Source organism: Pholis gunnellus, assembly GCF_910591455.1.
Source record: "Pholis gunnellus genome assembly, chromosome: 24".
In the NCBI taxonomy this organism is placed as follows: domain Eukaryota; kingdom Metazoa; phylum Chordata; class Actinopteri; order Perciformes; family Pholidae; genus Pholis; species Pholis gunnellus.
Genome location: NC_136551.1, coordinates 6,241,076 through 6,254,967, shown reverse-complemented (window position 1 = coordinate 6,254,967; position 13,892 = coordinate 6,241,076). Strand labels below are relative to the sequence as shown.

The 13,892-nt window shown below is 43.3% G+C and overlaps 2 protein-coding genes across 2 annotated transcripts; one reads left to right on the top strand and one right to left on the bottom strand.

Annotated features, from left to right (window-relative positions):
* Positions 1-6,827: 6,827 nt before the first annotated feature.
* On the top strand, positions 6,828-10,385 carry atp5f1b (ATP synthase F1 subunit beta). Its single transcript, XM_079185945.1, has 10 exons — positions 6,828-6,983; positions 7,862-8,032; positions 8,117-8,291; positions 8,452-8,573; positions 8,706-8,890; positions 8,988-9,146; positions 9,289-9,411; positions 9,532-9,744; positions 9,832-10,033; positions 10,120-10,385. Exons 1-10 carry the CDS (start codon positions 6,881-6,883, stop codon positions 10,215-10,217), a joined length of 1,551 nt encoding a protein of 516 aa, XP_079042071.1. The 5' UTR covers positions 6,828-6,880; the 3' UTR covers positions 10,218-10,385.
* Positions 10,386-11,253: 868 nt separating this feature from the next.
* LOC306715346 (retinol dehydrogenase 7-like) lies at positions 11,254-13,880 on the bottom strand. Its single transcript, XM_079185673.1, has 5 exons — positions 13,790-13,880; positions 12,649-12,963; positions 11,879-12,137; positions 11,627-11,790; positions 11,254-11,531 (listed from the first exon to the last, which is right to left on the bottom strand). The coding sequence occupies exons 2-5, from the start codon at positions 12,959-12,961 to the stop codon at positions 11,308-11,310; spliced, it is 960 nt and encodes a 319-aa protein (XP_079041799.1). The 5' UTR covers positions 12,962-12,963; positions 13,790-13,880; the 3' UTR covers positions 11,254-11,307.
* Between the last annotated feature and the right edge of the window lie 12 nt (positions 13,881-13,892).

Here is a 13,892-nt window from a genome sequence, read left to right as displayed (position 1 = left end):
TCACAGAAGTGGTTACAAAACATTCTTCCTTTCATATATGACAAAGTGGGATTCATAAGCAATAAAATACACCGTTAACTGCTACAGCCTTATTTGGTGTGGCGTGAACGGTAGCTAATGGTGGCTAATGTTAGCGAATGTTCATAACTGTATTTTAGCATTTACAATGGTTACATAGTCTCACTTTCAAAGTTGCTAGCTTTTAATTGAACTGTTAAAGGACCCGTGTGTAGAATTTAGTGGCATCTAGCGGTGAGGTTGCAGATTTGTTTGCTCGATACGTTCACTAGCTAGCTGCTAACTTTGTCTGTCTGCCATTTGGTGCTGGGCAGGTAGTGTGCAGTGGATAGTTACAGCTTTTATATACTGATGAATGGCGCTATGAGAACGGCGAGCGTGAACCAAAACAGTAAAATTGTGGGCAGTAAAACCAGATCAATGACCTCAAAGACGATATATAGTTCCATCAAGCTGAGGGGAGCTGCAGAGCTGATTCTGTTTATCACTACAAGCTAGCTTTTCACATTACACATAATAATTGAATCCATTGTTGTTGTAAAAATATCTATTGTCGCTGCTTTAAAGTAAATATTGTTAATTTTTTCCCTAATTGTGCCCTCCAGAGACCTCGCCCTCATTCTAATCCAGAGAGATGAAAAGTTTGGATAGGAGATTTATACCTTAAGGCAACACACCTTGCAAGAGCAGCGTGCTGTGATTCATCTAAGAAAACACCCAGAGCAGTTGTTAGTCTTTCTCTTGGCTTGATTTACTGTAAACACACATTTACAGACGCCAGGGAGAAGTAAATCTGTATAAAGGGTAGTATCATGTAGCATTTCCTGCTAAATAGCCTCCATGTCTCTTTGTCTACAGTCAGATTTTAACATGTGTGCGATCTACCCAATATGCATGGCTTGTGTATCCTATACACCTCACGTCTACATTCAAAGTCAGATTCTATTGGTTTACACAAGAAGACGTCTCTTTTCTGGCATAGGTCTCTTCAAAGCCGGACGTGAAAGGTTATACCTTCTACAGAATCAGTCTGGTTTTTATTGAAACCTGGTGTCCTTTTCAGCACCAAAGGGAAGTCTCATAACTCCATAAACGTATTATAATTCCTACGTAGTCCCGGATCAGAGGAGTCTCAACATCCCATGAGACGGTCTGCAGCCATAAAAGCTGCGAGGTGGAATCACATAACTCTGCAGCGGGGATGGCGGCGTGTGTTTTTATTGCCTACTGTATTACTAAAAGCGTGGAAAGGTGAGCTGTCACTCAAGAATGCTTCCCTCTGAAAGATGGACCTCCTCAAATCTGGTTCGGCTCCCCTCTCCTTCGTGTTAGGAGCTAATTAAGCAAAGCAAGTGTTTTGTGGGGTAATGTTTCTGTCGTTTTAATATTGTGTCTGTTTTGGAACTATAGTCTGCATTGAGACATAGCAGGAAGCTGTCATTGCTGTCTGACCTTACAGTTGTAATGCTTGCTTTGTTGCATATTGCACAATATATGGCAAAACTAGGACACAGCATAGCACTGAATCTCAATATGAAATGCCGTATACAGATGGAAAACCACAGAATATATGCAGAAATGGGACGGCTACAAATCCGCACAACTGTTATGACAATCTTTTACAAAAAAACCCATTCTGTTTCAAAGTTCAGTTCTCAATGTCGTGATTTCTTTCACAGCAGGGATTCTCAAATAATGAGCCTGCTTGTTCGCTTTCTGTGCCTGCTGAAAGCAGACCCCACAGTGTCTCTATACCCAGCAATTAGGCTGACATTCATTCATGTATTTTTATTCAATGCCTCCTTTTTTAATTTTAAATAGCAAATAGCTTCCTCATTAAAAGGTGTGTGTGGTATCGAAACAGGAGGAAAAACAAAGCAAAACGGAGGCTTCCTTTTATGACACCGGGGAAGCTCTTTCATATTCCCTGCCCCTCCAGGTATCTTTCCTGTGACATTTGGTTTAACCACTGTTTTTACAAGATAAAGCATGTTCCTTCAACAGACTGTATAGTTACAGCACCGACTGTCATCAGTGTCTGTTGAATGTTAGCGGGTGAAATGCAAATGCTGTGTGAGAGTACTCGGAACAACAAAACGGATAAGTGTGTCCCGACAAGTTCTCATACCGTTCTGATCTTAAGTAGAGCTGAAAGCTACATCACAGACATAATCCTCAGAGTGTAGCTGTCATGGCGTACCAGAGGAATGTGTTCCTGGTTGCCGTACAGCAAACGTTCAGATAGAGTTGTGTACGTTGTCAATCACAATGCATTAATGAGTTTCAAACATGTTTTGTTTGTCTTGTTACTGACAGTAAAGGATGGATTACTGAGCCGGCCTACCAGGAACACAGGCCCAGGGGCCCAAAGTGTCAGGGCCCCCTTTAGCCTTCACCTACAAAATGTCACTCAAAGAGACACATACAGACCGGGAAGAGGCTGAAAATTACCACAAAGAGACATAAAGCGACGAGAAACAGACACAAAGGAACTACAGAAAGACTCAAAATGGCCACAAGAGCCCCCAAAAGACTTCAAGAAGACAAAATCAACCCCAAAGAGACACAAAACAACAACAGACAACTATAAAGTCTGTGTGTCTTAGTCCTAGGAGAGGTGGTGGGTGTGTTTGCATGTCTGTGCCCAGGGGCCCATTGTCTCATAATGCACACATGCTGACTGTCAGTATATTAGTTTCGTGTTAAAGCATGCTAAAATGTTCAAATCAGCATTTAACACAAACTAGAGCTGAGGCTGATGGGAATGTTATTAGTCTTGCAGGTTTTTGGTCCTAAACCAAAGTATTGGACGAACGTAAATGTTGGTCTGATGACAGCTCTGGATGAAAAGTTGAGGAACCACCAAAGTTATTGCAACTCATGAATGTGCGGACGAGATTTTATGAGAATCCATCCAATAGTAGTGAAGATATTTCACTCCAAACCACAAATGTCGACTGTCAGGGGGATCACCAAAGTCAACAGGATTCATCCTCCGGGGACCATGAATGTCTGTCCAAAACCTCATGTCAATCCATTTGATAATTGTTGAGCTATTTCAGCCTTGCTTGACCGACGTTGCTACATTGCCTAGAGCAAGGCTTTAATAGACCAGAGAAAAATACTCTAAAGCATTTACTGCACAAGCATCACGGTGCTGTAAGCTGCCATCTGTTTCCATCGAATATTATGACTGTACTCACATCCCATCTTGAAAAGTAGAAAACTGTGTCCTCGTCCAGTACTGAATGGAACTTGTCTGTGGAGAGTCAATGGTCGCGCAGTATGATGGAGGGGGTGCTTTGCAGAGACAATGCACAGGTGATTTGAATAAAGGTTATTGTGGTGGATTCGAATACAGAGCAGGTTTTCACAGATCATTCCATAAAGTGGGTCATCAGACATTTCTACCGCATCAGCCTCTGCTGCATTGGAGCATGTCCGTTCTTGCGTCCCTCACCGTCGTGAGCTCATTGGGCCTGATCACTGTGGCTACAGTTCACTGCAAGAAGATCTCAACCTCTCCAAACATGGCGGAGTAATAATATGGAAAGCTAGTTCATTCAGAGTATTCCCATGCCTGTATCCAACAACACAGACCACAAAAGCCTGGCAACAGAAACATTCTCACTTATCTCTCATCACTTTGGGGCATGCTGAGGATGATTAATTCAAATATGTGCTGTGTTTTCATAGACAAATACAGACTAGTAGAGATGCAGCTATGCCTACAGATAGTCACGTGTGGGTAGCAGGAGTGATGCCAAGCCTTGCTCAATCAGTTACTCTATGCAAAACATCAGTAAGTGTGTTTTAAACACAATCAAAGAGAAGTGAACTCATTTTGACTGAACACACTTCTGATTTGTTGACGCCGCTCCACCTGCAATTCTACCAGAGGGCTTTGTTTCTTCAGAATCTGGGAACAAATCACAGACTGTACATTATGCTTTAGACTGAGGCTAAGAAAACAAAAGGACACACACACATACACACACACCACACACACACACACTAGCATACACCTGCACAAAAAAGTCCTCTGCGGATTTTTTCTCCTTTAATACAGCAGCTCCCTCTAGTGTAAATATGGTGGACTCTCCTCAGGGCTGACAATGCTCACATGTTCTGTGTCCCAAATTCCAGTCTGCATTATAATGTTGTAGAGTAGCGTAGATACTGAGTTTTATAGTTCACATTTGCTTTTATTACGTATACAAGATATCAATTAACCGTTTCTACTGGTAGAAAAAGATAGACTACTGGAACTACTACCATGGCATGTGTATATACTCCTATATATATATATATATATATATACACATACATCTATATATATATATATATATATATATATATATATAGTGTTTGGTTTCTGAATTTGTTTCAATCTTTTTCAGCTGTGAACAGCTCCTCCCTTTCCTTCCTGCATTGCATTGTGGGACACTCAACAGCACACTCAAAAGGGATGTCCCTCTGTCAAATCACAACCGCACAAGGACTCTGATGCGCCCTTTCTGTGAGGCTGCATAGCTGCAGACTTCACTGAGTGATGTGTCCTTAGTTCATGACAAAATTGGTGACATACAAAATGTGGTTATCCCGCTCAGCAAATTGAAAAATGCTGAGACCCAAACTGCAACTGCAAACTTTTCTTAACCTACAACTGCACCAAGCAATGGTGCACTTTCCACTGGGAATGTGGGGCGCGTCTCCAACACTTTTCTAAATTTGTCCCTCTCTTTTTATAGTTTCAGGTTGATCCTCTGTCTGACATTTAATATATACTCAAGTACTGTACTTAAAAACAATTAAGAGGTACTTGTACTTTACTTGAGTATTTCTATTTTTCTGCTACTACAACTCAGACCAAATATTGTACCTTTTTCTCCACCACAAGTATTTAATACATCTAGTTACTACTTTGCCTATTCAGATTGATTATAATCAACACATAAATGATGATGTATTATCATAAATTAAGTAAAGATAAGGGGAATTTGAGCTACCAAGACGTACTTAAAGTAGTTCAAAATCGCTCCACCTTTACCAGCAGCAACATTAAAGTGCTCAACACATTGATGCATCAATAATTATAATTGAATAATATAATATGAATCTGAGATGGGCCATTCTTCACAGTGGGGACTCTCTGACACTTTTACTTAAGTACGTGTTTTGACTGCAGAACTTTGACTTGTAACAGTATTGTATTTCCACACTGTTGTATTGTTACACTGCAGGCTGCCCGACGTTATTGTGAAGGTTGTTATCTTCAGCCTTGAGTAGTGTCTGCAAGTTTCCCTTTCAGGCTGAAGATAGAAAGAAAGGTACTGTCGAAGACATTTATTTGGGTTAAAAATACTTTTTATGTATAATTATATTTACACTTGGGCCTAATCTTCCACTGAAGAAATGCGATGTTGCACCACCCACCACCAAAATCATGCTGAATCATGAAATTGTGTCCCAGCATAAGAATAAGCAAGCAGTGGTGGTACATTTACTTATCATTTTGAGATACTTGTACTTTACCCGAGTATTTCCATTTTCTGTTACTACTCTACACCTCAGCAGGAAATATCATACATTTTGCTCCACAACATAAATGTGACAACTACAGTTACTTTGCAGATATAATTCTTATACATTATTATAAATTGAACTGAATCTGTAAAATGAATGCTTCCACTTTTGATACTTAAGGTACATTTTTGCTGATGATACTTCTGTACCTCTTAGGTCAAACTGTATTGAAGACAGGAGTATTTTTATAGTGTGTTTTTAGTAATTTTACTGAAATAAAGAATCTGAATACTTCCAACATGGTAAGCCAGTAGGACACAGATTGAAATGTATATTTCTTTCTCTTTTTTTGTTTTCCCAACAGTAATCAATGAACGTGTGTATTGTATAATCAGTAATTAGCCTAAATTGCACTTCCAAAAAATACACCACACTTTGGATATTGGTTGCAGCTGTACTCACGTTCATGTTCGCACATCCTTCTCTTATCCAGAGAGCATGATTGGTTCCGTGGTCAATGCTGTTTGCGCGTGTGCATGTTTGTGGGTGCCTGTAATATAATCAACATTACATAGTCAGCAGCCTGTGGTGGAAAAAGTCAGATTCAATACTTGTGTAAAAGTAGTAACAACACACTGTAAAAATACTCTGTTACAAGTCAAGGCATAAAACGGAAACACTCATGTTGAGTACTAGTAAATGAAGATTGTACTTAAGTACAGTACTTAAATTGCTGTACACCACCTAGCTGTTTAGTCGGTGCAGACACAATGTTTGAAGTATACACCACGGACATGTCGAGGTCAACTGACACCTCATGTTGAGGTAAAACAGTACAGACAATCATAATAATATCAAGATAAAGTTCTGTAAACACAGGCAGAGTGGTCCAGTTCTCAGTCAGATCATGGAACCAACTGTGGACATTTATTTCTATTGCTCTGGGGAATGAGGGCACTGTTAGTGACCGAAGGGTCTCCAGACAAGAACAACAAATGTCCCCTTGACATGAAACACTGTATGAATGGGACCGTGACACCACAAGTATTCCAAAATGATTTGTTCCCATGTAGTTCTACATTAATGTAATGACTGGTTCAAAAATATGTATAACACTTGTATTATACGTAACTTTTAGGTTGGACTGTCATTCAGCAGTCACAGTTACTGTCAAATAGTCCAGCTCTGGAGGGCAGAATGTCAGCTGAACAGGCTTACCATCTGCGCATGCTCAGTTTAGCCACTTACGTTGCACGCACGCGCAGTTCGCCTCATCGGCCCTTCATTATAAAGCCGCAAGTTCCTCCGTCTCTTTCCACCTTCAGCCATTTTGACAATGTTAGGAGCTGTGGGACGCTGCTGCACCGGGGCACTGCAGGCTCTCAAGCCTGGGGTCCAGCCCCTGAAGGCCCTCGTTGGATCCCCAGCCGTCCTCTCACGTAAGTCCTGCATGCTTGGTGCTTTTGAGCGAAATCGTACGAAGAAGAATGCGCATCTAGCGGCTGTCAGAAGAGCAGGAGCACGGCTAACGTTAGCTGCTAGCCACACGCAGGCTGCCCTGTCGGCGGCGTAGCAGGCCTCAACATTAACATGTCTAATTTGAAATCTGCTGGAGTAATTGAAACCGTTTATACGGCTACACGTGTACATACATGCTCTTATTGACGGATGTCACGCGTCATAAAACGTCTAGGCTGTGTTTTACTTGTGCTAGCAGCAATGACCTTTGTGTAATGACATGAGGCGGTGCGAGACTGTGCAGAGCATGCTAAGCTAGCGTTACATGTTGAGTTTTAGCAAGGTCTGGGCTAGTAGATTAGCAACAATATGAAGTCTTTTGCAACGTTTACCCACATTCAGTTTATTTACCAAAAAAACAGAACATTAAGGTTGTTTGTTAAACTGTTAAACTTACTTGCCATTGAATGCCCTGCGTTTGTCATTAGCAATGTTAGCTCGACTTATACTTCATTCATCTGTCAGTCTCGCCACTCTGACGTTAGTCGATGAAATGACTTGTCAACGGTATATACTGATCGAAGTCTACCTAAACTCCACACATGTACACTTACTGACTTCTTAAAGGAGCCTCACTCGGGTTATTTCAGTTGCGTTTAAACCTAATTCATCGTTTGGCCGACAACAATCGCTTGACATTGAGACGGACCGGCCAGACACGCAGCTGTCTCTGGAGCTTTTCAGCAGACAGGCTGGTGCGTTCAAGGCTCCTGAGTACCGCTGGCACTGCAAGGTCATGGCTGTAGCACGCATGTATGCTACCGAGCTAACTGCACATATTGTCTGCATTACTTTACAGGCAGGGACTATGTCGCACCTGCCGCTGCAGCCGCCCCCGCCGGGCGCATTGTGGCCGTCATCGGTGCCGTCGTCGACGTCCAGTTCGATGAGGACCTTCCTCCCATTCTCAACGCCCTGGAAGTCGCCGGCCGTGAGTCCAGGCTAGTCCTGGAAGTGGCACAGCATCTTGGTGAGCAACTATGAGTATAACCTTATGAGCAGAAAGCATTGCATTCATACAGGGGAAATTACATTTAAAATGTGTTGTGTATAGGGGAGAGCACAGTGCGTACCATTGCTATGGATGGTACTGAGGGTCTGGTCCGTGGACAGAAAGTTGTGGACACTGGTGCCCCCATCAGAATCCCAGTGGGTCCAGAGACTCTGGGCAGGATTATGAATGTCATCGGCGAGCCCATCGACGAGAGGGGTCCCATCTCCACCAAGCAGTGAGTTCATCTGAAATAACGATACAATGGATTACACTATTTTAATGATTGGAAACAAAATGTCTTAAAAATTGACAATATAAAAAATGCAAGTTGCATTGTGAAAGTAGTTTTGCTCTTTAATAAAGAACTTAAAATGTCGTTTCCCCCCCACCCACAGGACTGCGCCTATCCATGCTGAGGCCCCTGAATTCACTGACATGAGTGTGGAGCAGGAGATTCTGGTGACTGGCATTAAGGTGGTGGACCTGTTGGCCCCCTATGCCAAGGGAGGAAAGATCGGTATGAACTTTAACACAAGTTTGCCCACCATTATGACTCTACAGACGGGATAGATGATGGCTTACATGCTGGGATCTTTGAAGCCACTTGGTATTGTCTTAAAACTAATCTTTTTATTCCTCATGGCCACAGGTCTGTTCGGTGGTGCTGGTGTGGGCAAGACTGTGTTGATCATGGAGCTGATCAACAACGTGGCCAAGGCCCATGGTGGTTACTCTGTGTTCGCCGGCGTGGGAGAGCGCACCCGCGAGGGAAACGACTTGTACCATGAAATGATTGAGTCCGGCGTCATCAACCTGAAGGACGACACCTCCAAGGTGAGGGTTTAGGCATGAGATATTGAAGAAAGTTTAGATTTAGCATGTCGTGGTAGCAAACATCAACCCGCTAACCCCGACGGTTGTCCCCTGCTAGGTGGCGCTGGTGTACGGACAGATGAACGAGCCCCCTGGCGCCCGCGCCAGAGTGGCTCTGACTGGACTGTCCGTAGCGGAGTACTTCCGTGACCAGGAGGGTCAGGATGTGCTGCTCTTCATCGATAACATCTTCCGCTTCACACAGGCTGGCTCTGAGGTCCGTCAGAAGCAAAGATGCATTTCTTATCACAGTTAATCGAGTTGTAGTGTCTAATTTTAACAGTCGGATGCAGTCCCACTTTTTTTTTTTAATGCTGACTTGTGTGCTTGATAGTGACCAAAGTCATCTTGCTCCTCAGGTGTCCGCCCTGCTGGGGCGTATCCCCTCTGCTGTGGGTTACCAGCCCACTCTGGCCACTGACATGGGTACCATGCAGGAGAGGATCACCACCACCAAGAAGGGCTCCATCACATCTGTGCAGGTAAACGCTACTTCAGCGAGGCTAACTGACTGGAGCTGTGCCCGTACATGTTCACCCACCATTGAGCTATTTCTAAAGAGCTGATTAGCTGCTATTAAATGACTCTATTCTCTCCACCAGGCCATCTATGTGCCCGCTGACGATCTGACTGACCCTGCCCCCGCCACCACCTTCGCTCACTTGGATGCCACCACTGTGTTGTCCCGTGCCATCGCTGAGCTGGGTATCTACCCCGCCGTCGACCCCCTGGACTCTACCTCCCGTATCATGGACCCCAACATCGTCGGCACCGAGCACTATGAAATTGCCCGTGGTGTGCAGAAAATCCTTCAGGTTTGGGACTTGATTATCTTTTCAAAACCGCTTCTTATTTTGTTTGGTTTATTGTGGTGACACTAAACATGTTACTTCCCCCTGTAGGACTACAAATCCCTGCAGGACATCATTGCCATTCTGGGTATGGATGAGTTGTCTGAGGAGGACAAACTGACGGTGGCCCGTGCCCGCAAGATCCAGCGCTTCCTGTCCCAGCCCTTCCAGGTGGCTGAGGTCTTCACCGGCCACATGGGAAAGCTGGTACCTCTCAAGGAAACCATCAAGGGCTTCCAGAGCATCCTGAACGGTAAGTACTTTCATTCCCTTTTATAGATTTGTGCCCCCCAAATTCTCCGGCTTTCTTCATAGTACTAATATTTTCTTTCCCTGCAGGCGAGTACGACAGTCTGCCCGAGCAGGCTTTCTACATGGTCGGCGCCATCGAGGAAGTGGTTCTGAAGGCTGCGAAGCTGGCTGAGGAGCACTCATAAACATGTAAACAATCTGTTAAGGAGAGGATTAACAAAAGGAGGGGTTCTACACTTTAGGAGCACTTGGTTTGTAAAACATGTCAAAATATACCTGTCTCGTCATCCATGAAAGAAAGTTCTATTTAATGTTTCCAATGGAAGATGGAATAAAACGCTGTCTTTACACAACTTGTCAACTGTATATTTCTCATACTTTAATAGTAGTTTAGAATGTTCATAATGAGTTTATGAAGTGGCTGTCCTCATCCACTCTGACCACAAGATGGCAGTGTTGAGTCATGTTAAAGCCCTCTGACCTGTTGCAGCTGGTCACGTAATGAAATAAAACTGTGGACAAACTATTGGATGAGTGATTGTTTCAACTTGAGTGTAAAAAAATCTATTTTACCATAAGCAGAATGTATTATGGGATCGGAAGGTTTTCTAGGTCAGGTCTTTGGCTCAATCTGAAGGACAAAACACATTTTTAAACTACATGGTTTGCATTTTAATGGTCAATGTAAAAAATAACCAGTAGGAACCACAAGGCCTAATATACATATTAAGAATTCCAGATTAAATATTTGATGCTGACAGCCTGAAGCATTTAACATTACCATCTAAGGCAGGCAAGAGAGACTTAATACGTTCTGTAGAAACCAAATCAAAGTGCTTTGTCTCTGCAGGTGAATTGTGCACTTTGACAATGAGATGCACAGGAAAGTTTTGATGCTGAGCTAGTGGCTACAGGGCTGTCTGAAGGTCTGCCTTGAAAGAGATTATTTCAAGGTTTTGAAAGAAATCACTGGTGGCAATATTCAAATCGTTTTAAGCTTATCTAGTCTTACTTTGTAATAAAGTGTGGCTTTATGGCGACTCCCTGACCTTTCACACATTCCCATCAACCCTCAAGGCCACATTGGTTTGAACAAACTTATCTGCCTGTAGATAAGGTGGCATGAATAAGTCTTCAGAGAAGGGATACAAAGTACTACTTAATTGCATTGTTCATGTCAGTGTACAAACACTCATAGGTATAAGGCTTTGATCAGGAATGACAAAGACATCAGTATTATGTTGGTAAACTTGTATTGCATAAAATGTGCACAATTCATTGTTGCGGCTTGGCAATAGGAATGGCTTCTCTGGTCATGATGTAATCGGAGACGCAGGTCGGCATGTACGACAGCGGCAGCCAGAACAGCTTGGCGTCCCAGCCTGGGGAGTAGCGGGTGCGGGTCCGGACGGCAGATACGGCGTGCTCCATACAGTTGACGACCTTCATCAGATCCCCGTCACTGATCTTGGCAACTTTGTCTTTTATTATGTCTAATGCTGGGAGGGGAAATGAGCAGAATGAGTAAATAAATAGAGGAATTATACAGAAACATGCCCCGCATAAATGTAGGAGAGAGAAAATCCGAACTTACACTTTTGTAGAAATTCAGGTCCGTAGTCGTCCTTCATGTCCTGGGGCAGTTTGCTCCACAGCGTCTTCACATTGTTGGTCAGGATAGTGGTGTCAGTCACGTTTGTTTTGAAGAAGCCCGGCTCGATGCAGAGGACTTTGACACCGAACGGCGCCATATTCAACCTGAGGAAAACATTCAGTTTTATAAGTACAAAGGAATCTTTGCTCAGACATACTGACAAATAATTGATTGTGTGAGTTAATGTTTCACCTGAGGCTGTCATTGAAGGCCTCCACGCCGTACTTGGAAACAGTGTATGGGCCCCCAGTAACACTGATCCTCCCGAACACGCTGGCTACATTCACCACCCTTCCCCTGGCCTTCTTAATTAGCGGCAGCACGCTCAGCGTCACCGCGATCACTCCGAGAAGGTTGACGTCCAACATGGACTTGTAGTCGTCGATGGTCAGCCAATCGCACGCGCCCGTGGGGATGGACACGCCTGCGTTGTTCACCACAGCCCACAAGCCTAGGAGGATCACAGAGGACATCCAGTCAGGAATCCCTTTTAACACTCGGAAACTAAATTTGACCCCAGAGATGCACCACAGTCCTCTTAAGAGATAAGAAAAATTCTAAAATATATATATATATATATATATATATATATATATATATATATATTTGAATACATTCTCCACAAGAGGAATGAGTTAGATGTGTTTTGGAATCAGCCAAAAATAAAAAATTGACCCGATGATGGCACTAGTAGGTCACCAAAGTTATTAGAGTTCATCCTGCGGGGAACATGAATGTCTGTACCAAATTTCATTGCAATCCGTCCAATAACTGCTGAGAAATGCTACTTCAAACCATAACGGTCAACCTTATGGTGGCTTTAGAGGACAAGTCAGGCGACCCACAATGTCAGCAGGATTCATCCTCTGGGGACCATGAATGTCTGCACAAAATCTCATGGCAATCAATCGAATAGTTTTGGATACATTTCAACAAAAAGAGAGGGTGAACACTCCACTCACCGCGCTCCCCCACTTTCTCCTTGATCATCGCTGCAACTTTGGCAACGCTGTCCTTGGACCGCACATCTAGGTGTGTTGTGATCAGGTTGCTGGAGCAGGACTTCCTCAGATCCTCTTCCCCTTTCTCGCTGAAACACGAGGCGATCACCCTGAACCCTATCTTGTCCAGATGGCGGGCCAGGAGGTTGCCAAAGCCGGTGTCGCAGCCCGTGATGTACACATACTTGCTGCCGATGTCGGTGACACGGGGCAGCTCCCTAAACCAGCGGTACAGGTAGTAGAAAACCACCAGCCCCAGGAGATACAGGTACATGGCTGGAAAAAGAAAAGGGGAGCGCATTACATTTTCTCAAGTACTGCACTTCGGTTTGGAGGTGTATGATACAATACTGGAGTTATTCTTCAGATTATATTTTCCTTTCAAAACATATAATCGGTTTATAAAATACAATGTTATAGATTAAACCAGTAGACATGATAGTACAACAGTAAAAAGCTCATTTTACATTGTTGCATTACTATCAACGATAACACCAAAAGGCTCGTATGGAAGTACATTGTGTTAATACTCATGTACTTTTACGCATAAGCGAACTCTTTTACACACTGGAACTGGTCGGTGGCTCGTGCCATTCTTAAATTTGAACAGTAACTTCGGAATAAACTTACATATCTACAAAGAAAACTATAGCAGAGGCAGCTATAGTTGACTTCCTTTTTATGTTTGATAAGTGAAATGTATTGTAGTTTATATGATCTTCCACACTCTTTGGTGACGCAACAAGATAACAGTGAAAACAGACGGGGAGGTTTATGAGTGTGTGTCAAAGTTCGTTAACACGTTGCTTTATTTGAGATGAACTTAACTAGCGGATTTAGAAATCAATACATGCTGTCCGCTACGGACTTAAACACGATTTATTGCATATTCATAAGCTGCATTAGGCATGTGATGGAAAAAGTGGATAAAAACGTCGCCAAACCAATGTTCCTCTCTCGCGCACATATCGTTTCCTAACTAACGTCACGTGAAACACGAGCAAACGGACACATTAGCTAACTATGAATAGTTAAATAAGAAACCGTAGAGGGGTTTTCTCCTCAGCTGGAAGTTAACAAGACGTGATAACAAGCTTCCTACCTGATGCGTCGAAGTCTTCCTAGCTTCCTTCCCAGTCTCCAGATTTATGCAGCCCGGAGGTGAAGAGCGTCCAGCCTACCGCTACGTGAAGGGGAACTCTGTC

Bases quoted from the DNA above. Each gene is read 5' to 3' on its own strand.
- atp5f1b (XM_079185945.1), top strand. From the start codon at position 6,881: ATGTTAGGAGCTGTGGGACGCTGCTGCACCGGGGCACTGCAGGCTCTC. The intron at 6,984-7,861 runs GTAAGTCCTGCA...ATTACTTTACAG, and splicing joins ATCCCCAGCCGTCCTCTCAC to GCAGGGACTATGTCGCACCT. The intron at 8,033-8,116 runs GTGAGCAACTAT...TGTTGTGTATAG, and splicing joins GGAAGTGGCACAGCATCTTG to GGGAGAGCACAGTGCGTACC.
- LOC306715346 (XM_079185673.1), bottom strand. From the start codon at position 12,961: ATGTACCTGTATCTCCTGGGGCTGGTGGTTTTCTACTACCTGTACCGC. The intron at 11,791-11,878 runs GTGAAACATTAA...TGTTTTCCTCAG, and splicing joins GCCTTCAATGACAGCCTCAG to GTTGAATATGGCGCCGTTCG. The intron at 11,532-11,626 runs GTAAGTTCGGAT...TTCCCCTCCCAG, and splicing joins ACCTGAATTTCTACAAAAGT to CATTAGACATAATAAAAGAC.